This window comes from Tripterygium wilfordii, chromosome 9 (genome assembly GCF_013401445.1).
Source record: "Tripterygium wilfordii isolate XIE 37 chromosome 9, ASM1340144v1, whole genome shotgun sequence".
In the NCBI taxonomy this organism is placed as follows: Eukaryota; Viridiplantae; Streptophyta; class Magnoliopsida; order Celastrales; family Celastraceae; genus Tripterygium; species Tripterygium wilfordii.
The window spans coordinates 4,066,217-4,091,518 of NC_052240.1; the positions used below are offsets into that span (position 1 = coordinate 4,066,217).

General features: G+C 36.0%; 4 protein-coding genes and 1 long non-coding RNA gene across 9 annotated transcripts; 4 read left to right on the top strand and 1 right to left on the bottom strand.

Moving 5' to 3' along the window:
* Positions 1–10: 10 nt before the first annotated feature.
* Positions 11–2,769, top strand: LOC120005749 (probable acetyltransferase NATA1-like). 3 transcript variants are annotated; one of them, XM_038855558.1, is made up of 2 exons: positions 11–762; positions 2,633–2,769. In XM_038855558.1, the coding sequence occupies exons 1-2, from the start codon at positions 99–101 to the stop codon at positions 2,707–2,709; spliced, it is 741 nt and encodes a 246-aa protein (XP_038711486.1). In that variant the 5' UTR covers positions 11–98; the 3' UTR covers positions 2,710–2,769. The 3 variants fall into 3 exon arrangements, with proteins under 3 accessions (XP_038711486.1, XP_038711488.1, XP_038711487.1); XM_038855560.1 differs by lacking the exon at positions 2,633–2,769 and adding an exon at positions 1,446–1,483 and having other exon boundaries at positions 12–762; XM_038855559.1 differs by lacking the exon at positions 2,633–2,769 and having other exon boundaries at positions 15–964.
* A 58-nt stretch (positions 2,770–2,827) lies between these two features.
* Positions 2,828–4,943, top strand: LOC120005747 (lysM domain receptor-like kinase 3). 3 transcript variants are annotated; one of them, XM_038855554.1, is made up of 3 exons: positions 2,828–4,192; positions 4,353–4,453; positions 4,764–4,943. In XM_038855554.1, exon 1 carries the CDS (start codon positions 2,864–2,866, stop codon positions 4,076–4,078), a length of 1,215 nt encoding a protein of 404 aa, XP_038711482.1. In that variant the 5' UTR covers positions 2,828–2,863; the 3' UTR covers positions 4,079–4,192; positions 4,353–4,453; positions 4,764–4,943. The 3 variants fall into 3 exon arrangements, with proteins under 3 accessions (XP_038711482.1, XP_038711483.1, XP_038711484.1); XM_038855555.1 differs by having other exon boundaries at positions 4,353–4,405; XM_038855556.1 differs by lacking the exon at positions 4,353–4,453.
* An 832-nt stretch (positions 4,944–5,775) lies between these two features.
* Positions 5,776–11,978, top strand: LOC120005748 (OVARIAN TUMOR DOMAIN-containing deubiquitinating enzyme 9-like). Its single transcript, XM_038855557.1, has 12 exons — positions 5,776–5,973; positions 6,638–6,689; positions 6,856–7,238; positions 7,323–7,588; positions 7,797–7,870; positions 7,957–8,011; positions 8,824–8,898; positions 9,038–9,111; positions 9,216–9,264; positions 9,803–9,887; positions 10,689–10,745; positions 11,674–11,978. The coding sequence occupies exons 3-12, from the start codon at positions 6,863–6,865 to the stop codon at positions 11,718–11,720; spliced, it is 1,158 nt and encodes a 385-aa protein (XP_038711485.1). The 5' UTR covers positions 5,776–5,973; positions 6,638–6,689; positions 6,856–6,862; the 3' UTR covers positions 11,721–11,978.
* Positions 11,979–12,267: 289 nt separating this feature from the next.
* On the bottom strand, positions 12,268–15,972 carry LOC120005745 (putative disease resistance protein RGA4). Its single transcript, XM_038855553.1, has one exon. The coding sequence runs from the start codon at positions 15,831–15,833 to the stop codon at positions 12,498–12,500; it is 3,336 nt and encodes a 1,111-aa protein (XP_038711481.1). The 5' UTR covers positions 15,834–15,972; the 3' UTR covers positions 12,268–12,497.
* Positions 15,973–18,035: 2,063 nt separating this feature from the next.
* On the top strand, positions 18,036–20,196 carry LOC120006503. The gene is made up of 2 exons (XR_005470025.1): positions 18,036–19,747; positions 19,855–20,196. It is a non-coding gene; the product is annotated as an uncharacterized LOC120006503 (long non-coding RNA).
* Positions 20,197–25,302: the final 5,106 nt, after the last annotated feature.

Consider the following 25,302-nt stretch of genomic DNA (forward strand, 5'->3'; position numbering starts at 1 on the left):
GATAAGTTCATTAAATACTGTGCTTGAAAACATCTCCTTTGTACCAAAACACTCTCTAGAACAACCCAACCGTTACTGTTACACACAGAAAATTCCAAATGGCCGCAGCCGCTCCGCCACCGCCACCAGCGCCCGCGCCTTCACCACCGACTGGAGTTCCCGAATCTGCACCCATTGGGCATCCCATCTTCTACCGTATCCGTCTAGCGACTCCCGCCGACGTCCCCCACATCCACAAGCTCATCCACCAAATGGCGGTATTTGAGCGCCTCACCCACCTCTTCTCCGCCACGGAGTCCTCCCTCTCCACTACCCTCTTTAACTCTCCTCCCTTCCACTCCTTTACCATCTTCCTTCTCGAAGTCTCCCGCCATCCCCTCCTTCCACTCCCACCATCTCCGCATTTCACTCCAATCGAACGCGTGATCACTCGTGAGCTGCCACTGATTGACCCAGAAGAAGATCAGTTCCGATCGATGGGTAATGGGGATGTTGTGGTTGCTGGGTTTGTGTTGTTTTTCCCCAACTACTCTACTTTTTTGGGGAAACCTGGGTTTTATGTGGAGGACTTGTTTGTGAGGGAGTGTTATAGGAGGAAGGGGTTTGGGAGGATTCTTCTGACGGCAGTGGCAAAGCAGGCAGTGAAGATGGATTATGGGAGAGTGGAGTGGGCGGTCCTTGATTGGAACGTGAATGCTATCGAGTTTAATGAGCTGATGGGTGCTAAGGTGTTGAGTGAATGGAGGATTTGCAGGTTAACTGGTGAGGCTCTTGAAGCTTATCGTGATGCTTAATCTGGCTTTTCTGCTTGTTTAATCAAACAACAGAGTTATGGATTAGTTTCACTGGTGCGGATTGTGTTTTTTTTGTTGTACCGCCATGTTTTTCTTGTGCACCATGTTAGATTAAAGAAATTTTACTCTGCTACTAAATTGATGTTCAACCTGTTTGGAGATTCTTCTCTGTTTGGCATTGTTTTTTGCTATGATTTCCCCCTGATCAAAGGGTCACATTAGGGTTAAGCATATGGATATGAGACCACTGTGGGATTTTGTATTTGGACTTTGAATCTGATATGCCTAACCTGTTTCCTGCACAATCACTACTTGCATAGTTTAGACTATTCAGGGTGGATTTTGTCGTCGATCATTCATGATTTACTAGAATGTATCTAGATGAATGCTGACGTGGTGGTAGATGAATGCTGACATGGTGGTAGATGAATGCTGACATGGTGGTGAAGTTGCTTGCAACTTGAGTGTTACGGATATGAGAATTTAGGTTGTGTTCATATGCCCTGCCTTATATGTGGAAGCTTTGTTTCCACTTAGGATGTGCTCTTGAGACTTTTGGGAGAACATGCAGGAATAACAACAGAAAAATTACTTTGGTTACATTTAATTTTGTAGCAGGAGAGATGAATTGGGTATGTCTTTGGATTGCAGTGATCATTTCCGTGATGGCGTGATCCCTTTGTTGCATCATAAAATGAGACACCTCCAATATGATACATTCACCCACCCATTGCTACAATCAGTCCTGCTCAAAAAACTGCCTTTACTTGCTGGCCAACAATTGATTGATATGCACATTGACAAATCTTGACATGCTCGTTCTTATTATATCACAATATGCCAGATTCTTGGCCCTCGTCGTATATTGTGTCTAAGCTTGCACCTCTAGACTCCATATCCTTCTGTTCCTTCATAATTATCGTATTTGATGTAATGGCATGTGTTGGGTATGTTATTTTTAACTTCTTTCTATTAGATATTCTCTGGTTATGCCGTGAAAAAGGTTCTAGTCATATTGAGGAAGCCTTAAAGGTAAAGACCATTATTGGTTTGTAGGGTTGCCTTTGCGTGAGGGTGGGGTAAACAGAATTCCTCCGCCCTTTTCTGATGATTGTTCAAGTACTTCTGGATTCTTAATTTTTGTTCTTATTGCATCCATCTAGAAGATCATGGTTTGTGTATAATACTGGTTTGTTCTCTCATTTCTTTTCGATTTGATGTGAGAATTTCGTTGATAAAAAAGATATGGGAGTAGCAAGTTCATGCTGGAACGTTTACCTGCTTGATTTGTTTGTTTGATCTTAAAAAATTTCTTCAAGAAAAAGGGAAAATATGTGACAGGATTTATGTGTGTGTTCAAATAGTATGCCATTAGCCCTTTATATATAGGGCATATTTTTTACAGGTTCATAATGTTGGAATATACTATATTTTAAATATTTTTTTAATGTTGGAATATAATAGATTTTAAATATTTTTTTTCAAAATCCTAAATTCTAAACCTTAAACTCAAAAAATAAAATCTAAATCTTAAATTTTAGACCCTAAATTTCAACACTAATTCCAAGTCCTAAACTCTAATATCATTTTAAAATAAAAGAAATTCATGATTTAGCATGGTTTTAGGAGAGAATTATAGTTACAATTGTAACAAAAAATTAGAATCCCTCTTATTGCGGATAGGAAAAGAAGAAAGGAAAAGGTCGGAAACCTCTCAATAAGGTGTTAAATACCAAATATCCCCTTCTTCGAGGTGCTTCAAGCCTTCAAACTTCGAAGTCTTCCAAACAGCTGCCGAATCGGGTCCCACCTAACTTCTTTCTTTTGATTTGAATTAGGAGTAAATGACACGTATTGGCTGTCTTCATCTTCATTCAGTCCTTTCATCATCATCCTTAAACAAGATCTCCGTTGATAAGAACCAAGCTGCAATCTTTGATTCTCATTTTCTTCTCTGTTGTGCCTATGCCGCCACCGCCCTCGATATTGATCGTCGTCCACCTTAAACCGCACTATCAGTTTCGACGATCCCAGATAATTAAACCCATTCGTCTAATCTTCATGTGTCCATGTGCAAATCCAAAAAGAGCACAGACGTAATCCGTTCCACAACCTCAAAATCACGTAATTCGCGATCTTCCTCCATTTTTGATCCTTCATCGAGCAACCCCGTAAGTCTCACCGACTCAGCTTCCTATTACAAAGACAATTCCAGGTCCTCTGCCATCTCAGGCAGAACCTCTCTGTCCAGTCTCAGAGACTCGCTTCTCCCTGAAAATCCACATATCTACGATTTATCTGAAATTCGTTTGGCCACGAATAATTTCTTATTGAAACCCTTCTCCTCTTCTTCCTCCTCCACCGCTTGGCGCTGTGTGATTCGTGGGAAAGATGTTGTTCTGTTCCAGCGCAAGTTCCGATGTCCAATTGAGTTGCCGGAGCTGCAGAGACGGCTTTTGATGATCTGCCGCAGCCACCACAGTAGCCTTATCAAACTCCTCGGTGCCGGCGCTTCTGGGAATTACATATATTTGGTGTATGAGTATAATACTGGTGCCAATTTAGCGACTTGTCTTCGAAACCCAAAAAACCCCAATTTCACGGTCCTCTCGTCCTGGCTTTCTCGGATGCAGGTCGCGACAGATCTTGGTCACGGTCTCGATTACATCCACCATTGCTTGGATTCGAATTTCGTTCACAATCACATCACAAGTTCTAGTGTTATTGTCTCTGAAGAATTAATGAACGCCAAGATTTGTCATTTCGGTACAGCAGAGTTGTGTGGAGAATCGGTGGAGACTAAAGGTGCTAGCTCATCCTTAACAAGAGCAGACAGCAAGTCAATGAAAATTGAGGGGACGAGAGGGTATATGGCACCGGAGCTTCAGGCAATTGGAGTGGCAACACAAAAATGTGATGTGTATTCATTTGGGGTTATAATACTGGAGTTGTTGTCCGGGCGGGAGGCACTGAAGTATGAGTTTGATGATGTGAATGGGACCTATAAGAAGGTGAATGTGATTGATTTAGCTAGAGAGGCAGTTGGAGGAGGTGGTGGTGGTGTTAGGAGGTGGGTGGATAGGAGGTTGAAGGATTCGTTTCCGGTGGAAGTAGCGGAGAAAATGGTGGTTGTTGGGTTGGAATGTGTGGAAGAGGATCCGGTGAAGAGGCCGGACATGGGGCAGGTTGCTGTTAGGATCTCCAAATTGTATTTGGAGTCAAAGAACTGGGCAGAGAGGATTGGTTTGCCTATTGATTTCTCAGTTTCCATGGCACCCCGTTGAGATTACCTTAGTTTATACAGCATTTTTGGATTGCGGCTTTGGATTTGTTTGTATTGATTTTGAGAATTTAGGAGTCTTATACTCATGCAAACAGTCTATTTACAATATAGAAGAGTAAGTGCACTAGAGTGGATGCAAATCTGTCAAGTCATGATTCTTTGTGAGTTTAATCAAGTTTGATATTGTACATACATCTTGTGAAGGATATGATATATACAGTAGCAGATTTTTTTGCACAAAATTTAGTAGTTGCTTGGTTATTGTCTCTTACTAGGGGAAGGAGATGCCTTTGCTGCAATAATGGAACTTCCCTAGCAACATTATCAGGTCTCTGGTCTGGTGTAAAAAATTCTTCTCTTGCATAAAGATGTTTAGGTACTCCTTTTTGCATAGTTTTCAAAGTTTCTGGTAGAACTGCATTGGTTGGAGCCTTGGAGATATAAAATGGCAATTAAAAATATTATGGCTAGCAGTTGGATCTCCTACCAACCACCATAAAACAAAACATCAGCATGTGCTCTTCTTCTTTTTTTTTTTTTTTTTTTTTTTCATGAATGAAGGTTCTATGATCTATCCCTTCAATCTGCAATCATATAGATCAGCTGAGTCATTTAAGGCATAAATTTGCATGTTTTGTTTTGTGTCTCTGGGTCTTTATGTTATAACAATGGCTTCTCTTGTGCAGAAGAAAACTGGAATGAACCTTCGAGCTGGTGGTAACTGGTCATATGAAGCAGAAGTATGGATTACCATATCTTATGTGAAATAAATAATTGACCGTTGTTTGATTATTTTATATTATCTCAGCTTTGGTTGAGTATTCCTTCCACTGATGATATGAGAAAAGGCTACAGCATCTTCAATACATAGTTATGAGGTTGACATGTCAGTAAGTTATAGTCTGTTGGTCTTCAGTCTAGGGTGAGAACAGATTGTACATACAGGATAATTATAATAGGAAAAAGGGTGACTTAGTGCAAGGATAAGTAGTAATCAAATTAGCAACGAGAGTTGGTTTGGTTATCAATCGGGTTAGGTTATGCATATGTGTGTATAATGTTCGATTTCAATCGTAAATATAATTCTGTGTGGTATTTAAAAAAAAAAAGTAGGGATGAACATGGAAGTATATTTAATCATTTAAATCCATTAAAAAATCCAATAAATATTTTTATGAACATGGTAGGCAATTAGTGTTATCTATGCCATGAAGAATTGGGCCTTGAGTTAGAATTTTTCATGTCTCATACATTTATATGCTGTATTTTTCAATGATTTGAATTTATTAGTCGCATTTACATAAATTTTAATTTTAATATTGTGTTATCTTTTCACAAATACTCTTCATTATTAATTCCATCACAAAATATTATATCGTACGATGATACAAATAATGTTTCATCCACCAAAAACGTGACCTTGATTTAACTCCCAATCAATATGGAGTCTTAGATGTTAAATGAATAATATACGTGTGTTTATAATCAATAACTATTTTACATATTATATAGATTTGTTGATAAAATAGAGTTTTATTATGGATGGACGTAGCATTATTTGTATCATATTTTTCTATCCTATAAGAAAAAGAGTTTTCCATTCTTTAATAATTAGCATCAATATAATTAATTTCGGAATTTAAGGATAATCAATGAAACAAAGCAACGTTCAATTAGCAACTAATAAGGTATTAACAGGGCGACACGTGGCATAAACGGATGCTCGCCGGTTAATGAGAAAAACACGCCGAACAATCCTTTGCAGTGACGGTTTGGGGATTAACAAATACAAGGGAGCCAACGGAATTTCAAGATTGGACGCCTGATCAATCGCCATCCTTTCCCCCAACGCTCTCTCTTTTCTGTTCTGGCTCTCCTTTCTTTCGAAAATCACAGGTATTGATTAATTGAAATATTTGAATGCAAAACAAAAGAAGAAATAAAAACTTCTTGTTTGGTTTCGAAGACGGGAATTTTAGGGTTTAGGGGTAATTTTTTTTTGGGTTCAAGAAAAGAGATTGATCATGCTTTTTCAAATTTAGTGGAATATGTTGCAGGAATCTGGTGTTATATACAAAACTTGTTAATTGCGGATTCATTTATTTGGTTTTGTGGCTTGTGGGGGTTGATTGTGATATGAGGATTTACAAGTTGATGATTGTCGAGGTTTAGTTGCCACTATGTTTCTGATTCTGAACTTTTGCCTTAAATGGCATGTATGAAGTTTCAAATTTTTTGATTGCTGGTTGCGTATTATTGGCTTCAACTGTATGCATATTTATTTCTGGGTAATGTCAGTTTGACTCCTTTAGTTGGATTTCAAAAAATGATTGCACTTGAGTTATGAAATATGGATGTGAGGAATTATGATGCCGATTATTTGTGTCTGAGTTCCGTATTGGTTGGTAAAAATATCAGTTTTTAGAAATTATGATTGAGAAAATTTGTGTCAGATTCTCTTGTTCCTCTTCTTATAAATTTTGTTAAATCTTTTTCACATTGACAGTGCTGAAATCATGTCAATGTTTTATGAAAATTTTTCCTCATTTGTTTGTTGCAGTTCATCGGTCAAACTACATGTTAAGTGGTTTCTAAGGCAACCATTTGATAAGGTGAGTGCCACTCGCCTACTCGGTTTCTTTAGCCTGGATTATTTACATCATGGTGTCCTAAACCTGGTCATGGCTACTTGATATGTTTCCTTCTGGTGATTTGAAGTCTTTGCATAGTATATAACTGTACCAACTGAGTTTTTTCTTTTTTTTTTTTTCATTGTAGGAACAAAATGATTACACATGATCCAGATCCAGATGTAGTTCGATGGGGTCTCCATCATATTAATGTTTGTGCAATTCCTAATGTTGGTTCAGGTAGTGTTACACAATATGAAACAGACGGAAGTCAAGTTGGGTATATTAGTGAAGGTTATGATGGTAGTGTGGCACAGCATGAAACAGGCAGATGTCAATTGCGGTTTATGAGAGAAGGTTATGATAAAGTATTATATACAAATGTAGATAATGATGCAGTCATTGCACGTGCTTTCCAAGAAGAACTTTCACGAGTTGCCGCTGCTGAAGCATCTGGAATGTATAATTCTGAGAAGGAATCCATTGTTCAACAGAACTGGCGTTCTCATCATGGAAGACATGCTACTTCTGGTGGGGAAAATGGTTCTGCTGTGTCATAGTATTTTTTTTATATGCACTCCCTTTGTTCAGTCTAGTGACATTGACAATTTATAGGTGATAACAAAGATCAGCAAGGGAGAGACGGTGAAAGCAAAAACCAAAAACAGGTAGATGAGCATTGGGAAAAGGAAGAAGAAAATAAGGTTTCCATCAAAATGAAAAGTAAAGAGGGTGGTGAAATGCGAATTTCCGGTCCATCTTTAAATAGGCCAGAGACGTCAAACTCTGTTGATACCTTATTTGGTTCCTTAGACATAGTGGATGAGTCAGCTCTTGATGGTGAACTAGGCAAGAGGTTGAATGACATGGTCCCTGTTCCTGTAAGTATAAAATTTGTGGGTTGTATTATTCCCGTCAAATGGATAATCTATTTGTTAAACGGCTACCACAAGGGCAAAAGCTCTTTTTTTTGAGTTTTGGTTGTTTGTTAGTGAGATGATTTAATTGTTGTTTGGAGAAGGCTATTGTTGCAACAAATTCCAAACTGGTAAAGCAATTGATTCAAATGAATGGCAAAATTTTTTGCAGCATGTTCCTAAAATAAATGGAGAGTTACCATCACCTGATGAAGAGATATCAGATCACCAAAGACTGCTCGACAGGTCATTTTGATGAATTCTCAGTCACACCCTTCCCTCTTCTCCTTTTCCGGAATCACATTTGATGTTGGATGTTTGGTTTGTTTTAGACTGCAGTTATATGATCTGGTAGAGAATAAGGTTCAAGGAGATGGTAACTGTCAGGTTAGTCTCTTGATTCAAAATTTGATGCTTATGTAGACATGGCTCATGATTGTACATAATTATTGATTCCCTCCTTTTTTTTGTTGGGAAAAGCAGTTCTGTTGTGGTTGAATATGAAGTTTTCTATCAAAAGTCTGTAATTCTAATTTTTATTAGAAAGTTGTTAGTTCTAATTTTTGTTTATCTATACTAAATATGTTACTCTAAGCCAGTTTTCAAACACATGGCAAATGAATGTTTAGTGAATGGTAAAATATCTTTTAGGTTAGGGTTCTATTTATAATTTTTCCAAGCTGATTGTACCTTTGAATGCCCTTTGTACCACGTAGGCATTCACTTTTTTAATGTGGCGAATCTCTTGCAAAGAATTTCAAGCGTATATGATGGTTTCTTTTTTGTTTAACTGCAAGTGTAAAATTTGTTCAATTTTCACCTTGCTCAGGGGTAAGTAACAATATTGCCTAAATCATGTTGTTTGCTGTTTAAAATGCATCTAAACAGCGTTTATGTTTTTCTATCACAAACCGTGGATCTTAAGCAGTCATTCTATGATTTTTGAGTGGCAATAGTCCAAGCGTTCTGATATGTTGTTGCCTGTTATAGTCCAAAGGCAGGCCAAATTTGAGAACATCATTATTGGTTTACTTTTATGTATTGCAGATTTTGTTTAATTTTTGTGAGCTAATTCTAATCCATTTCTACCTGAAAATCTTATATGTATTTTATGAAAGACCGACCTTGTTTTTCTTACTTGAATACCAATCGTCCATCTTCTTAGCTCAAGGTTTCTTATTAGTTTCATACTTTTGCAGTTCCGATCTTTATCTGATCAACTGTATCGTTCTTCTGATCACCACAGATTTGTGAGAGAGCAAATCGTTAATCAGGTTTTTTGAGTTCAAATAAGCATACTTCTTAAAAGCTGAATTTGAGCCAATTTTACACCAGTGTCATTGGTCACACACATCATTGTACATCTTAGCATGAAGTTTGATGCTTCTCTATTGACCATTTTGATTTGAGCAGCTAAAGACTCATCCAGATTTGTACGAGGGCTATGTTCCAATGGCTTATGATGGCTATTTGAAGAAAATGAGCAAGTATAATCTCGTTGCCCTTTTTTTATTTAATTTTTTGTTCTTTACTTTCTAGCGCTTTGACTATGTCATCCTTAATTTGTTTCTTCCTGATTTGGATAAACTAGGACTGGTGAATGGGGTGATCATGTCACATTGCAGGCTGCTGCAGATTGGGTACAAACAAGTTAAAACTTTATTTTTCTATTCCCCTTCCTTGTTCGATTTGTGTTCTGATTATTTGGTCTTTCTTGAGTGAATATTTGGTATTCAATCCTTTAACACGTAATACCAAAGTTCAAATATTTTGGTAATTTAACTTCACAGGTAGTTTATAAAATAAGTTATCACATGAGCAAACAGGCATACCTTATGCTTAAATCAGTTGATTTGAGCTTCAATTTTAGAGGATCTTCTGTAGAAATTTGGGTTTTTAAGGTCTTTATGTTTAAAACGGGAATATGTTATGCTCCATTTTTTTATTCCTTTGACGGAGAAAACACAAGTGGTTCTATGAGTTGGGACTGGAGACAGTTATAATGGATAAATTTTACATTAACTTTATAATTAAAAAACTAAGTCCATTTTTTTTGGCTTTGTTCCTGGGGACGATGACATATAGATTAATTATTAATCCAAGCTGGATTGTTCTATTGGTTTGCCTATCCCTCCATGGTTCAGCTTATGGCTAATGCAGTTTGCCATGTACTTGCAGTTTGGTGTCAAGATATTTGTCATTACTTCATTCAAGAATACATGTTACATTGAGATTCTCCCTAGCATGCTAAAGTCCAAAAGAGGTAGGGCTTCAAAGTCTTTTTGTGTACATTAAATCCCCTTTTATTTTGTATGAGCAATCCCAATTTCAATTTGATAGAGGATTGTGTGCACGTCTTTGAAGTGAGGTAAATTTGCATTTCACGACTCTGGGTAGATTACCTACTTAAAGGATATAGTTGCCTTGCATCCTTGTCTTGTCAATGTATGTCTGTGTGTGTATAATAAAAAAATTCCTGCTATTTGACCTTATCATGTAAGTGTCATTAAGATTTCAAGGTTGTGAACTTGTGATTGATATTATTCCAGCTGAAACAAAATTTAACAACATATTTGTTGAAAGTTTCAAGCTACTTGTCGCAGAAGTTTTTATTAGCCCTTGTTAGAAAAGAAATACATGTTATTTTTGGCATAGTTCCATATTTATTCTTTAGTATCAACAAGTGTGATAAGATCATTTCCTGTTTCCTCAGGAGTGTGACAAGTCTGGACTGCCTGTTATTTTTACTGCAAACCATTCGCCCTAGCTGCAAAGTAAACCCTCTTTTCTCTTAACAACCAGCTGAATATCCTAGTCACCATTTGAGAAGGGGTTGGTGAGAGCTGTAATATACTGTAGTTGATTGTGGTCCTTATCAGCTGTAGTTGTATTGTGCTTTAGTATCTGGTTACCCGGTTATGAATTTCTTCCTGGTTAGGCTAGAATGATTTAGCAAATACAATCATCTCAATGAATATTTCACTTCTTGATTTTCTAGCCTTGTCATATGACGTCTTATTGACAATACGTCTGAGATTTTCTTTTTCCATTCCCTTCCATGCAGTTATTTTCTTGAGCTTTTGGGCTGAGGTGCACTACAATTCAATATATCCAGAAGGAGGTAATATTTGCAAACAACTCATTTTGCACATAATGAAACAATTAGATGGGATGCGTACAAGTTGGATTACTATATTTTGGGTTTAACCTGGATTTTTCACCTTGTTTACTGTTGTTTTATCTGTTCATAAGTTAATCTAAAAGTACAATATGGTAATCTTATTGCTATAAAACATTAATCTGACTTGAAGCATGAGTGAATTTATGGGGGGAAAAACTTTGAAACCTCTGTAACAATGATGATGCTCTATTTTTTATAACTTCTGACAGAGGCCAAATTTTGAGAGCAGGTATACGGGCTTGCTTTTTGTGAAACATTTGGAAACTACCTATTAATGATGGGGATATAGCCGAGTCCCTTTTCTTTACTCAATCAAGACAATATCGAATACTTTCCATGGAATTAAAAAAAGAACTCACTAAAATGTTTTTCTCTTCCCATTTTTCCACTCAGCAAACTATGCTTCAATAATATCTTTGACTGGAAGGAGATATAAATGTGAAATATATCGATGAGGCATATGAGTAGTGTTTTTTGCTTTCGTTTCTATATCCAAGAAAAAACTTACGATATTAGAATGCTTGTTAAGAGAGTCCCAATGATGTCATTACGCTGAGAAGACTAAAGTATCACCATATTTTAATCATTAATTTTTGAAGAAGGTGGGGTAGCCCTGTGTTTTTAATAGCGTTCCTAGTAAGTGGTAATAGACCTGAAACCCATTGGTTGGACTACGAGGACTTTAATAAAATGATAAAATGAAATGAAAACACATTTGCATCTTTTCATATATATATTCCATGCTGGTTTAATTGACTATTATTGTCCTGATTCTGATTCCTAGGTTGCATTGATTTTTCTTTTCCATGTTGGGTTTATATCCACTATTCAGAAACAATTTTCTTATTTATCGTTGATTCATGTGCAGAGATGCCTCTTGTGGAGAAGAAGAAGAAGAAATGGTGGATGCTTTGAGCCTAGGCATTTCTTCATTTTGGGTTATTTGGTCTCTTGAAGGAATCATTGTTTGCAAGGGAGCATCTGCCGTTCATTGACATTCTTCTTTCACTGATTCGTGCCGCATCAGCTTCCTCGTTATACATTGTATCTTCTGATTAGATCTTGTTTGTCGCCTTTGATCTTCTTTGTACATAATTTCTTGAAGTTGTTTGAGTTTGGCTGCTACGGAAAACTCTTTGGTATTTTCATTTTTATCAGTCCATTGGCTAAATTTTGATAATTGTATAGCATTAATTTGAATAAGTAAATAATTGCTCTCATTGTTGATTGAATAAATGAGAGTTTCATACAGCTCTTGCCTCTTGCACGAGGTCTCTTATCAAAATCTTCATGAGGTGCAAGTTTGAAGTCATTAGATTTCTTTTTGTTGAATAAGCTCGCCTGATAAAACTCTTATCGCAAGTTTCTGGAATAATAATACCTGCAAATTTTCTCCTCTTGAATTAGCTCCCTTCCCTTGATAAATTCAATTGCAAGTTTCTAGAATAATGTATTGCTTCGCTTCATAAAATCAAGTGTGACATTGGAATTTAAGAAAATAATAATAACACCTAGTTTTGAAGTCAAAAGAGCTTATATAACTTGAGGAAAACAAACCCACCAACAGAGTTAGAAGATACTGATGATGGGTATTCATCAGAAACCAACAACAAAAATAATAATAACATTCCAATAATGCATTCCTCACCCGCACTTGAACTTTTCCCATCCGATGCAGCCCAGCATCTTTACTCAGGCCCGTAGCGACTGTCTTTCACCATCCACAAATACAACTGGGACGTGAGCAATCTTGGGCCAATCTTCGCCTTCGTTTTTTCGACATCTTTTCGACAATTGGCCACAACTTCTGATTTCTAACTCCCTCAAAGAAGTGAGACGAGGCATCCCATCTGGCATTGATTTCAATTCAGGGCAATCTTCGACTTCAAGTATGTGGAGTGCGTTGAGATTGGGTAGCCACGTAGGTAAATCCTTTAAAGTTGGACAACTTGATATCGTCAGACGTTGAAGAGTTGTAACATGTTGGAGCGCTGAGGGCAGAGCAAGCATTTTTGGAAGCCCAGAGAATGATAGTGTATCAAGGCTTGTAAGATGTTGCCATTGGAAGTCTTCACCCTTGTCATCCCCACTAGAGGGATCAAGGTCCTCCGCATTCACAAGATACAAAATCTTGAGAGAGCAAAGATGTTTCAGATGTCGAGGCAGAAATGTTAGTCCTGGGCAATCAAAAATAGATAAAAAATGAAGAGAAGGGAAGCATTGTAGCCACTGGTCTAGATGAGATTTTAGATCTTCAACTTGAGAGACATGAAAGGAGAGCATTTTGGAGGGTGCTGCAGCCATGTTCATCTTGAGCATCGCAAGTGTCTGTTGCAATGGTTTTGGGCTGGCATTTTTCAACTTCAAATATGTGACAAATGGAAACAATGGCATTGACGTCAACTTAGGGCAATTCTCGATTTCCAATTGAGAAAGGCGTTGAAACTGAGGAATCTCAACATCAATTGCTCTCCACCATCCCCTCATATTTCCACAATCCTTCAGTATGAGCTCCTCTAATGATGGGAAAAATGTGGTTGATGTGGTCATAGAATCGGATATGTATTCTAGGGCATGCAATTGAGTAAGAGTGAGCTCTTTGAGAGAAAGGAGATGGTCCAACTTTGGGATGTGTTGGCACCTTTTGCACCCAACTAATTTAATAGAAACCACATTTCGAAGTGAGGAAATCCAATTGGGGATTTTCAGACCACCAAAAAACGTTATCTTCAATTTTTTCAAATTTGGATGTGGTCGTAGAGCTTCCAACAACATTTCACTCTCATCAACATCAACATCAACATCAACATTGTCTTTATCACTCCAACACAAGCTCAACGATTGTAGATATTCCTTTTCCTTCAAGTAGGCAGTGTTCAAAGCAATGGCCGCATTTTCTAATTGACGAATTACAAGCGTTTCTCTCAAGTTATTCAGCATGTTGAGTTCCCAAAGCCCAGCTCCCTGTCTTGACGCAGAACTTTGACTGTTACCGACTACAAACAAGGACAAAGTCTGAAGAGAACTCAACTTTCCCAACCCGTGCGGCATATGCTTCAGACTATGACATCCATCAATCTCAATATGCCTCAGGCTTGCTATTTTTGTTATCTCACTCGGCAATTCCAAAAGCTTAGAACAATAAGATAGTATGAGCGTCTGCAAATTTTGCAATTTCCAGATGCAACTAGGCAGCTGTTCAATAAGATCATTACCAGAAATACGAAGATACCTCAAATGCTTTAGTTTACCTATGGAATCAGACAAACTTTTGAATTTGAAGTATCTCAAATCCAACGTACGCAAGCATCTGAGAGTTGAAAAAATTGTATCGGAATTTGAATGTCTCTTCTCACGACTAATGTGACTTTGAACCGGCAAAAGAAGTGTCCTCGTTCTATTGGCTTTAAGCAAGCCAATAGGAAAGACCAATGATGAGCTACTTGGACTAGAAATGAAAAGGGATGATACATGTCGAGTTCTTGCATCAACAATTTTTGCATCCAACGTTGATAAGGAGCACTCAGTCCCCGCTACTAATTGAGCAAGATCACACATGAGATCGTGCATTTCGAATCCCCATATGTTCCCCAAATAATCCTTTTTCGCGTCTTGGAAAAAGGACCTCCAAAGTAACTCCGAGAAATATTCATCTCCAGCATCTTCTAGACGTTGATCATCCCATGAGGATTGTACAAATCCTTGAGCTATCCAAAGTTGTATCACATTTTTCTTATAGAATAAATAACCTTTTGGAAATAAGGAGCAATACGCGAAACAATGCTTCAGATGTGAAGGGAGATGATCATAACTCAACTTCAAAACTTGCAAATCTTTTCTTATACTTAGATTTGCATTTGCAAGAAACTCATTTTTGACACGCAACCACTCAGACTCTGTCATTTTGAAGTACAACAATCTTCCAATGGATCTTATTGCGAGAGGGACCCCAACGCACTTCTTCACAATCTCCCTCCCAATATCTTGGAAAATTGAAGCTTCTGACTCATTTCTTTGTCCAAGCACCATTTTACTAAACAAAGACCAAGAGTCGTCTTCATTCAGACCTTTCAGCTCATAAGACCGAAATGATTGTGTGCTTGCGGCAGCCTTTGCACTTCGTGTAGTCACAAGTATTCTGCTTCCCCTTGCACCTCCTGCAAGCAATATTTTCAATTTTAGCCAATCTTCAAGATCCTCATTCCACAAGTCATCTAAGACGAGCAAATATTTCTTTCCATCAATCTTTTTTCGAAGCTCCTGTTGCAATGTTTCCATCTCCAATTCTCCACTTTTAGATACTAAGATTTTCTCAACAATCGTTTTTACATCAAAGATGTCAGAAACATGAACCCACATTTTTAGCTCGAAATCTGCGCTAAAGGCATCGTCATTGAATACTAATTGAGCCAATGTTGTCTTTCCCAGTCCTCCAAGCCCAACAACTGCCACCGTAGACACACTCTCATTCTCATTAACCTCTGATAATAACTTGATCACCCTCTCTTTATCATGCCCTCTCCCAATAATATCACTCGCATCTATGAAAGAATGAGTCTGCTCCCTGCGAAAATTCTCAACCCTTGCCTCCGAGTTCTGCTCCCTAAAATTAAAGCTACTCATGTTCTTCGCAATATCATCTAGTTTCTCCTTGACAAATTTTATCTCTCGACTTATCTTAACACGATCCGCAAACTGATTGGAATGGGAAAAGAATATGCGTACCTCCTTTGTCATTCTATGGCCACTCATCGCATTTCGCTGCAAGATTTTGGTGGAGTAGGCATCTAGCAAGTCATCCACATCATACAAAACATATTTCAGCTCTTTAAGCCAGTGCTCCACCTCATTACTCTTCCTACTCTGCTCCTCAGCATCCAGAAGTTTAACTTTGATGGCAGAAACAACGTGCTCAAGTCTTGCGAGCTCATCTTTGACATGAAATAGCGATCCAAGCTCTTGGAGTAGTACAGATCCCAAACTTTCCAGGATTTTTCCGGAAAGATTAAACAAGATTGCTTCAGCCATTTTTGTTTGTTTGTTTGTTTGGAGTGATGGTAGAAGAGTGGTGTTTCAGTATTGAGGAGTTATACACTTTTTATTGGTAGTATGTCTCCTTCAAATTCAAATTATTGAATCTGGACAACAAATGCTATTGGTACCCATTTCTATATCCAGCTGGATACAAGTAACTTCGCAGGTAGAGTGTGGACCAACTTATATAATGTAGACTGACACAGTAAGGACTTATTGCAACCACTTTCACTTTGTCGGTAGATTTTTCCTTAAAGGGTTAGTGGACGTGGGTCACTTGTTTATTAGATAGAAATGCAGCAAAATAACTTCTAAATCACGTAATGACTTAGAAATTTCATGATGGATCAGATAATTGCATTTAGAAAATTCGTGTATGAACATTCTATTCATGCTCATAGTTTTCAATTGGGGTTGTTATGCGAGTCTTAAAATTACTTGTAGTGGAACTCAATTTCAGATTAATACTCGTTCTGGAAAGAGAAGATAATCAACTGCTTTATTCATTTTTATCATTTCTCATTTGTCTTACAAGGTGATGTTTATTCTTAATTTTGTAATAAATTGATAATGTAAGATCTCTAGTAGTATCACTCCTCACAAAATGACTTTCGATGTGTATATAGAAACACGAATCATCTGTTAGTGACCAAATATATCCTATTAACCCCAATGAAATCAGTCAAAATGTGGAAACAAATATCAAAGCAAACATGTGATGGGTTGAAAAAGTTGTCAGCAAGATTGTTCATCAACATGATATGAAAAGCCCTGATGATACTAAAATGACCTCCTGTCAAAATTTGTCACGTGTCATAAAACCTGGCATGAAGGGTGAACATGAAAAGATGAGCACCCTAGGATGAGCATCTAAAAAGGCGAATAGGAAAGCTCCTCGGCAAGACTGAAGAGTCACTCTTGGTATGTCATTTTAGCATACATACTCAATATCCCGAAGATCAAAAGTCTGCAAGAGTCTACAAGAGGACCAAAAACATCAAAGTAGGACTAGGACAAGCACAAGGAAGAGTGCTCTTCAGCATGATTGATGGCAAGATACAACAGTTTTTCCATTGAAAGAATGACACTCCTTTATTGGGAATGTCTCTTTCATTTTTTCTTTTTGACTATTCTATTTCAATTATTGAGTCTGGACAACAAATGCTATAGGTAGCAATTTAAAGTAGAGGATATTGGTGCCAATTTCTATATAAAGCTGGATACAATTAACTGCAAGTGGAGTGTGGACCAACTTATATAATGTAGACTGACATTGTAGAGTAGGGGTGTAAACGAGCCGAGCCGAGCCAAACATTAGCATGCTCAGGCTCGGCTCGACATGTATTGGTACAAGCTCGAGCTTGAGCTCGAGCTCGAGACGAGCTCAAAATTGTGTTCGAGCTCGGCTCGTTCAGCTCGAAAATTTGAACGAACTCACGAGTTCGAATTCGAGCTCAAACAAGAATGATGTTATCTCAAGCATTTAACCATCCCATAAACCCTAATCAAACATAATCTCAAAAAAATTACATTAGAATGTTGACTTGTTAGGAATCAACAAGCAAAAATATTTTATTAATATTCTAGATATATAATTAATTGATATTTAATGTATATATATTTTTTTAAAATTTTAATTAATTATTACCGAGCTTCTTATCGAGCTTTCGAGCCGAACACTTGAAAACTCGAGTTCGAGCTCGAATATTAAACGAGCCTTTACCTTTGTTCGAGCTCGGCTCGAGCTCGAACTTAAACGAACTCGAGCCGAGCCTAATCGAGCTCGAGCCCGAGCCCGAACAGTTCGTTAAAAGCTTGACTCGTTTACACCCCTATTGTAGAGGACTCACATTTTGAATGGGATGGTCGTGTTTCCATGCACTGTATGATGATATCGTTGTTCCAACCATGTGAATGAGAGAAGAATTGATTGAGACATTACAGAGAAAGGACTGATGGCAAGATAAAATCATGTTAGCATGGAAAAAATGGCACTCCTTTATTGGTAATGTCTCTTTCATTTTACTTTTTGATTATTGGTTTTACCTCTAAATTGAGTATCCAATATCTAGGTGTTCTAGTGTTTAGTTAATGTTCTTATGTGTATTTTAATTTAATTATTCACTTATCCGAACATGTTAGAGCACTTACAAAGCAATGTTACAAGGAGGTATCCAAACATCTAGGCAAATTTTAGCACCATAATTTCTCCAGGAGCTCTATAAAACAAGGCAAAGGAAGAGGCATTCGGACACCTAAGAGTAGTTGTATGGACAACTTAAAGAGTAAATGAAGACAGAGGCTTTGCCAAAATTTATTGAAGGTTAGCTGTCTGGACACCTCTAGGAGCCGTTCAGACAGTTGTCGCGGACCTGTGATTTTCAGAGCATATTTTTGAGGGCTTTTTGGGAATCTTCAATTGTAACCAATGGAGGACACTTTTGTAAGGGTTGTTAGGTATTTTTAGCTAGAAAAATGGGCTAAAACCCTAATTGTTCTCATTCTCTCAATGGATTCAAGCCACCTTAGGAGTAGGAGTAGTGTAGAATAGCTCTCTCTAGATTTCTTTGTTTCTCTTAGTTCATCTCTTTTATTTTGTTTAAACTCTGATTTAGATGATAATAGATTGGATGTTTATTGCAATAATCATGAGTGGCTAGTTTTCTTCTCTAGTTTCTAATCCCGAAGGACGGATGCGATATTCAATTGCTCAAGGTATTTATAGAATCATAGCTTCGATATCTCTGTTTCAATTTTGTGGTATTTATGTGTTGGGTGCATATGAATTGACATGTTTTTATCGTGTTTTCTTGATTCGGAGTGTGAATCGGGTTCGACGACTAGGCTACGCCCCAAGGGAGAATATTAATTCATAAAAATTGATATAGTGTGTGTTATGTATTCATCATGTAATCTAGGAACTCAATTTAGCATGCTTGAATAGAAGTCATTAATGTCCAATGCATGATTTTCTCAGTTGTTTGAGTCAAATTGCATAGCTATTGATTATATGTATGGATGATTGGTTTTGGTGGAATTTATTGAATGAGTATGGTATTATGGTGATTTGGTCTTTGAGTGTGTAACTAGGGTGTGAGCAAAGCCGAGCCTCGTTAGGAATGTTAATAAATAAGATTTGGTGTCTATCCCTAAGCTTTCATCGTAAATCAATGAGCCCGATGACCTTCGTATTTGTATTGAAGTCTTCATGCCCAATTTTCATTGCATATGCATGATTGATGGTATCACATAATTTCGTTGTGAATGGTTGTGTTTGTAATTTTACATTGAGCATGAGAATTGAACATCCACCGAGAAGGATTGAAAATTACAGCTTTTAGTTAATCATTTTATTTATTATTGTTTTAGTATGATACTTGTTCACATATTTACCGAGCTCTCGACCCTTTTAAAATTTTCCGCACTTTATTCCTTATTATTTGTATTTAGCTCGTTAATAAGTTGTTTGCATTCATCCATTAAAGTTACATTAATTTTCTTGTGATTCCACACTAATCTCATCGATTTTATTACTAATCCACGATTCTACCACTTGGGATAAGTACCCACATTTTGATGTCCATCCACTATTCTATTTCAATTATTGAGTCTGGACAACAAATGCTATAGTCAGCAATTTAAAGTAGAGGATATTGGTGGCAATTTCTATATCCAGCTGGATACAATTAACTGCAAAGTGGAGTGTGGGCCAACTTATATAATGTAAAGGGTAGACCGACCTTCTAAAGACTTATTGCAACCACTTTAATTTGTCGGGAGATTTCTATTTAAAGGGTAAGTGGATGTGGGCCACTTGTTTGTTGGATGGAAATGCATTCATTATCATCGATGGACTCGCATATAACTTCTAAATTACGTAATGATTTAGAAATTTCATGATGGATCAGGTAATCATTTACAAATTTCAAGAATCCACTGTTTTTTTTCGTGCTCATAGTTTTCAATTGGGGTTTGTAATGCAAGTTTTAAAATTAACATGTAGTGGAACTTTCAGATTAGTGTGCGTTTTGGCTCTGTGAAAGGAGCAATGAAGATATTTTCTTCCATGGTTTCACACTACTCATGTGTATTCATCCTCCTACTTGATGTTATTTTCTGCCATGGTTCCTTGGGCATGCTCATTCTTGAATCCTTGAAGCGTTGCAGCAAATTGTAACAGATATTAATTGTCTTTGCTTTCAATGATAATGGATTTGCTCAAGGGTTTCTTTAACCATTACCAGTCTGGGAAATGAGATCTACAACATTTATTGTATGTATGTTTTGAAACTGCTATTTGTTGATGGATATTTGCTGACCGTTGTGTTGATTACTGAGAAGAAAATTGGGACGATCATGTTGATTATTGAGAAGAAAATCAGGATTGTTGTCTTGATTTATTTTCATTTAAGGGCATATTATTAGATATGTCATAAAGGATATAAATGTTAATAAAAAATTTCTAAAAATGATATAAACTTAACACTTTTTCGATGTGTAAATAACATTTCTCATTACATTTTCTACACCAAGTAAGTAGTCATATAACATATTTTAATCATGAGGACATGATAATGAACTGCTTTATTTCTTTCTCATTTCTCTTACAAGATAAGGTTTGGTCTATATTCCAGAGATTCATGTGAATTTCTGGTTATTTACGCATGAGAAAGGTGTTAGGCATCCCATGACACCCATCTCAGAAGATGGATACCATCCATAAAATGGTGGAGTTTATGGTTTCATTTACCACTAAAGATGTAAATACGAGTTCACGGTCAAATTAAAGCAAAGTATAAATGGACAATATTCTAAATGTTTCACTCTGAGTCTGTATATTCCTATGATGAAGGATTTACCATGACTTCGTGTGTCTTGGCATGAAGCCATTCATTGGAAATGCAACTCAAAATAAACGTGTGAAAATGAGGTTAAACAAAGTACTGGAGTAGACTATTATTCTGGCGGGATGTGCGAATAAGGGAGTAGGAATTTACTCGCAGGAAAGCTATTTTGGTGGAAAAGAATAGAAGACCTGAGTAGGAATTTATCCGGTGACAGGTTACATATTTTAGTGAGACGGATATGGGACACGAGTAGAGATTTACACTATTGATTTTCCTACTTGCATACCTCGAACCAAGACTTCGCTTCCTAGGATCTAGTCCAGATAATCTATCTATGATCTTTCCCCTAAAATTAGGTAGGTAACTACCTGTTGGGGTTTAATTTCTTTTAGTTAATGAAAGGGGACATCGAATGGAAGGGTACCCAGTAGCAGAGTTGGGATGGATTGTCACCGGGGTCCCACTTTCTATAATGATAAATAATTATATACCAAAATAACTTACTAAGCGGATAAAATGATATTAGTTAAAATAACCCAAATAATCACAATCATAAAAACAAACATATTACATATATTAATTTTTTAAAAAAAATTGAGTGGGGTCACTTGACCCCACTCCACCCGCCTATCTCAACCACTGAGGATACCTATGAATAATGATTACCTACCCATAAAAGCCTGAATAATACTCTCTCACAGATAATTTCTAAATCTTAAATTATACCTAACTTACTAGAATTTCCATCCCATACACATGATCAACAATATTATCCATTTTGGGAGATCCGTTTCTCGAAACATATATAGGGATCGCACGGTTTTGCCTTTCCAGGAGGTTACTGATCATCCCAATAATTCTCTCACAAAAACACACTTAATTACAGAATTACTATGAGATGTTATTTTCGAAGAAAATGTATGTTTGATGGTTAAAAATTGAAATTATATGTCAATGAAATCAGTCAAAATGTGGAAAATACATATCAAAACAAACAAGTGATGTGATGGGTTGAAAAGGTTGATGGATGACTTGAATATAATATATGGCAAGAGGTCAATACTTGAATATAAGCATATTCAGATTTTTATAATATTTTTTATCTATAGGTTTTGTTATATTTTTAATTTTTCAATGTCATTATACCAGCTGACTAGCTATACCGATTGAACCGGATGAACTGAGTCTCCAACCTCTCATCAGTTTGATTTTGGCACCGATATTTATGACAGTAAATATGCTGAAACCACACAATCGTATCTCTTCATGGTCAGGAAATTTCATTGATTCGATATCTATGTGGATGGCAGAGATAAGTGTAGAGAATGTATATGGGATATTTATCCAACTGGTCCATGTAGACATAATGGATTACCAAGCTATTGTTACAAATGGAACTAATAACTATGAATTTTTTTGTACTAATTAATTAATATGAAACATATAGTGTTTTAATTTCGAATTAATAAAACAATGATCCAAGTAATTCTATGGACCTAGCTACGAAATGCTAGTCCATCATTATGATTTTTTATTAAATTTACCTTGAAATGTTGATTGTTAAGAATTAAATAGTGATTTTTCCAAGTGAATTCCAGCTTAACTATCAAATAAATCGCAAGATCTTAATGTGACAAATTGGTTTTGGGCTTTCTATCTCGAATATTAATATTTCACTTTGCAAATCAAAATTTTTTTGCAATTTATTTTTGAAAATTAATCATTTAATTAAATAATTATTTCCTTACCAAAAATAGCCTTAATTATGCATAACATAATTAAGGAAAAATAAATAAGGAATTTAATCTAATTGATTAGGGATATTTGATTTTTTTTTATCTTTTCCTGACAATTTATATGCTTAAATTTATTTTTTTATGGTATATGTTTGTTTTTTTTATCTGTTTATATATATGGATGTGTTTTTTTTTTATAGATAAATATATGTTAACAAGCATGGAAAGTCCTTTTAAGCAAGACTCATTGTCGATAGAATTGAAAAATCTCGTAGATAAATTTCAAAAAATTGCATATATGAATGCCTAAATATTGGAGTTTGACAAAAAATCAACTAGAGTAGTGACAAAACCACTGGTTTTAAAGTACTCATCGTCGAGAATCAATTGTGCAATTTTCAACTCAATCCAACACCGTTAACAATTTATCTGCATAAATTTTTTTGAAAAGATTTATGCATGAAATTATTTATTTTTTGATAACTTAATAAAAATATTACTTATATTTTTCATGATAACGTATTATTATTTATATGTAAATAATATATGATGACTCTTTGTTGCTATAATTTTCAATAAATAATAAAACACCCACACAATTAGCTTTCTTTATAAATGTGATGAACTATGTTACACAAGTAGTTGACACATTTTATTTATTTGATGAACTATGTTAGAGATAGAGCTAATTAATTTTTTGACCACTGAAAGATGTTGTTTGTTTCAATTTAGTCCATCAATTTCAAAATGTTCCAACTCATTCACCCAAAGTTCAAAATTAGAGCTGCTCTTTCACCCAAATAAAGTGCCGAATCTTAATTTCTCATTTGAAAGGGAAGGAAATAGTTGGAAGTAATTCAAAGAACAAACTGCCCCATTGGCTTCAGGAAGCCGTGAGTGATCCAAATCTGCAACCTACGGTATCAGCAATTGCTCAATCAATTCGTATATTGTATGGAGAAGGTAAGCATATCATCCCATCATTTGTATTACCAGGTCCTCGTCGAGAGCAATCTATCGTTGCCAAAATTCATGGACCAAGTTGGATTTGGTGACACACAATGCATTGGAGATAAATAACGATAATCAAAGCATGCCTGTTGATGAAGAGGGTCGGTGTGACGCAACCGGAAGTTTAGAATTCAAAGAGTTGGGGAAAATCAAAATTCTTATTGAAGACAAAAGTAATATCAGTTTCACAAAACCCTACTAATGGCATATATATATATATATATATATGAATAAGAAACCCTAATAAGTCTAGAAAACCGAACAGTACTCGAAAACAAATAAGAAAATCCAAAAAAAACTAAAACACCTCCGAAGAGAGGGTAAACATCGTTTCATGGGTCTAATTAGAACTCTTTATATATTCGGGTTTCACGCAAGTTGACCAAGTTGAATTTCAAATCAGTCCATAAAAAGATATTATGGGCCTTATAACTCCAAGCGGATCAAAAGTTACGGCTACTTTTAGATTTATCGATAAACAATTAAACCGAACTTCATTTCTTGGCCTTTCGACGCTCCAAATAGCCCAGAAACTCATTCGCAAAGACGTCCACGTCAAGGTGAGAGCAAACCAGCCTGATCCTGGGGAATCAAGCAAGACCAATCAGTCTGATCCACTTGAGATTGAAAGGCTGGACATAGAGGAAATTTCATCGAAGGGTTTTTTGAAGAAGATAGGGTTAGATTTTTGGTTTGCGAGGGTGTGGATGATTTGGGGGGGGTTTTTTTGGTTTTACACTAAAGTCACGTAAGCACTGTTAGTTTGGTCAGCAAATCCGTTATTCCACATCGTCATATTTGACGGATTTTTAACAGTCAACTTGCCATGTAGGCAGTTTGATTGATTGATTTCGGTGAAATCTGCCTGAGTGATGAAATTGAAACAAATCTCAAGTTTGGGTAATTGAATAGGAAAAATTTGAAATTGAGGGACCGAGTTGGAACAAACATTATCTTTCAATGACTAAAATTTCAATTAACTCTCAATTGAGTTTAATTTATGAACCATGATATCGTCATGGATAGACCTTACTTGACTTCGAAGAAAGGAAAAGCGGTCGAGAACTCAACCAAGGAAAGCATATTAATTACTAAATTTTTTTTTTCTCGTTCACCCAGGTTTACTCAACAAAGTGTAGTGCAAATAAAAATGAAAATGTGTATTATATATAGTGAATTGTAGTATTTTTCTTTGTAATTTATCATAAAAAAATAGTATTAATTACTTGATATCTTGCAATATCATATACGTTACTATACTATTCAAATGGTAGAGAACCAATTGCACGATACATCAAAAAAAATACAATCTTTAATTATTTAGAATGTTATTGATTGCTAGTTAGAAAATGAAAATATTTTACGAATAATCTTTTTATTCCGGAAAAATTAAATATTATACATGTATATACATATATGGCATTATAATATCCATAAGAAAATATTGTATCTTTCCTTTTTTATAAAAAATTAATTTCCCAAGAAAGCTTTTTGAGAAAACATGCATGACATATGTGGCAGAAAAAAAATTAAATAATATACGTGTATATAAATATATGGCATTATAATATCCATAAGAAAATATTTTACTATTCCTTTTTATAAAAACATAATTTCCCAACAAGCTTTTGAGAAAACATGGTATATGTGGCACTATATATATATGTGTGTGTGTGTATGCAGTCTTTGACAATATTATAGAAGATCACATATATTCATCCCACATATATGGATTCTTTCACAAAATATATGATACTAGTTTTGGTGTCAATTTCATTTTGCATTAGCATTTGCAATGCAATGCAAGTTGGCCTTTCATAACACATGTTCATGTCAACAACAAATTTGATAATCCCAATGCAAACTTCA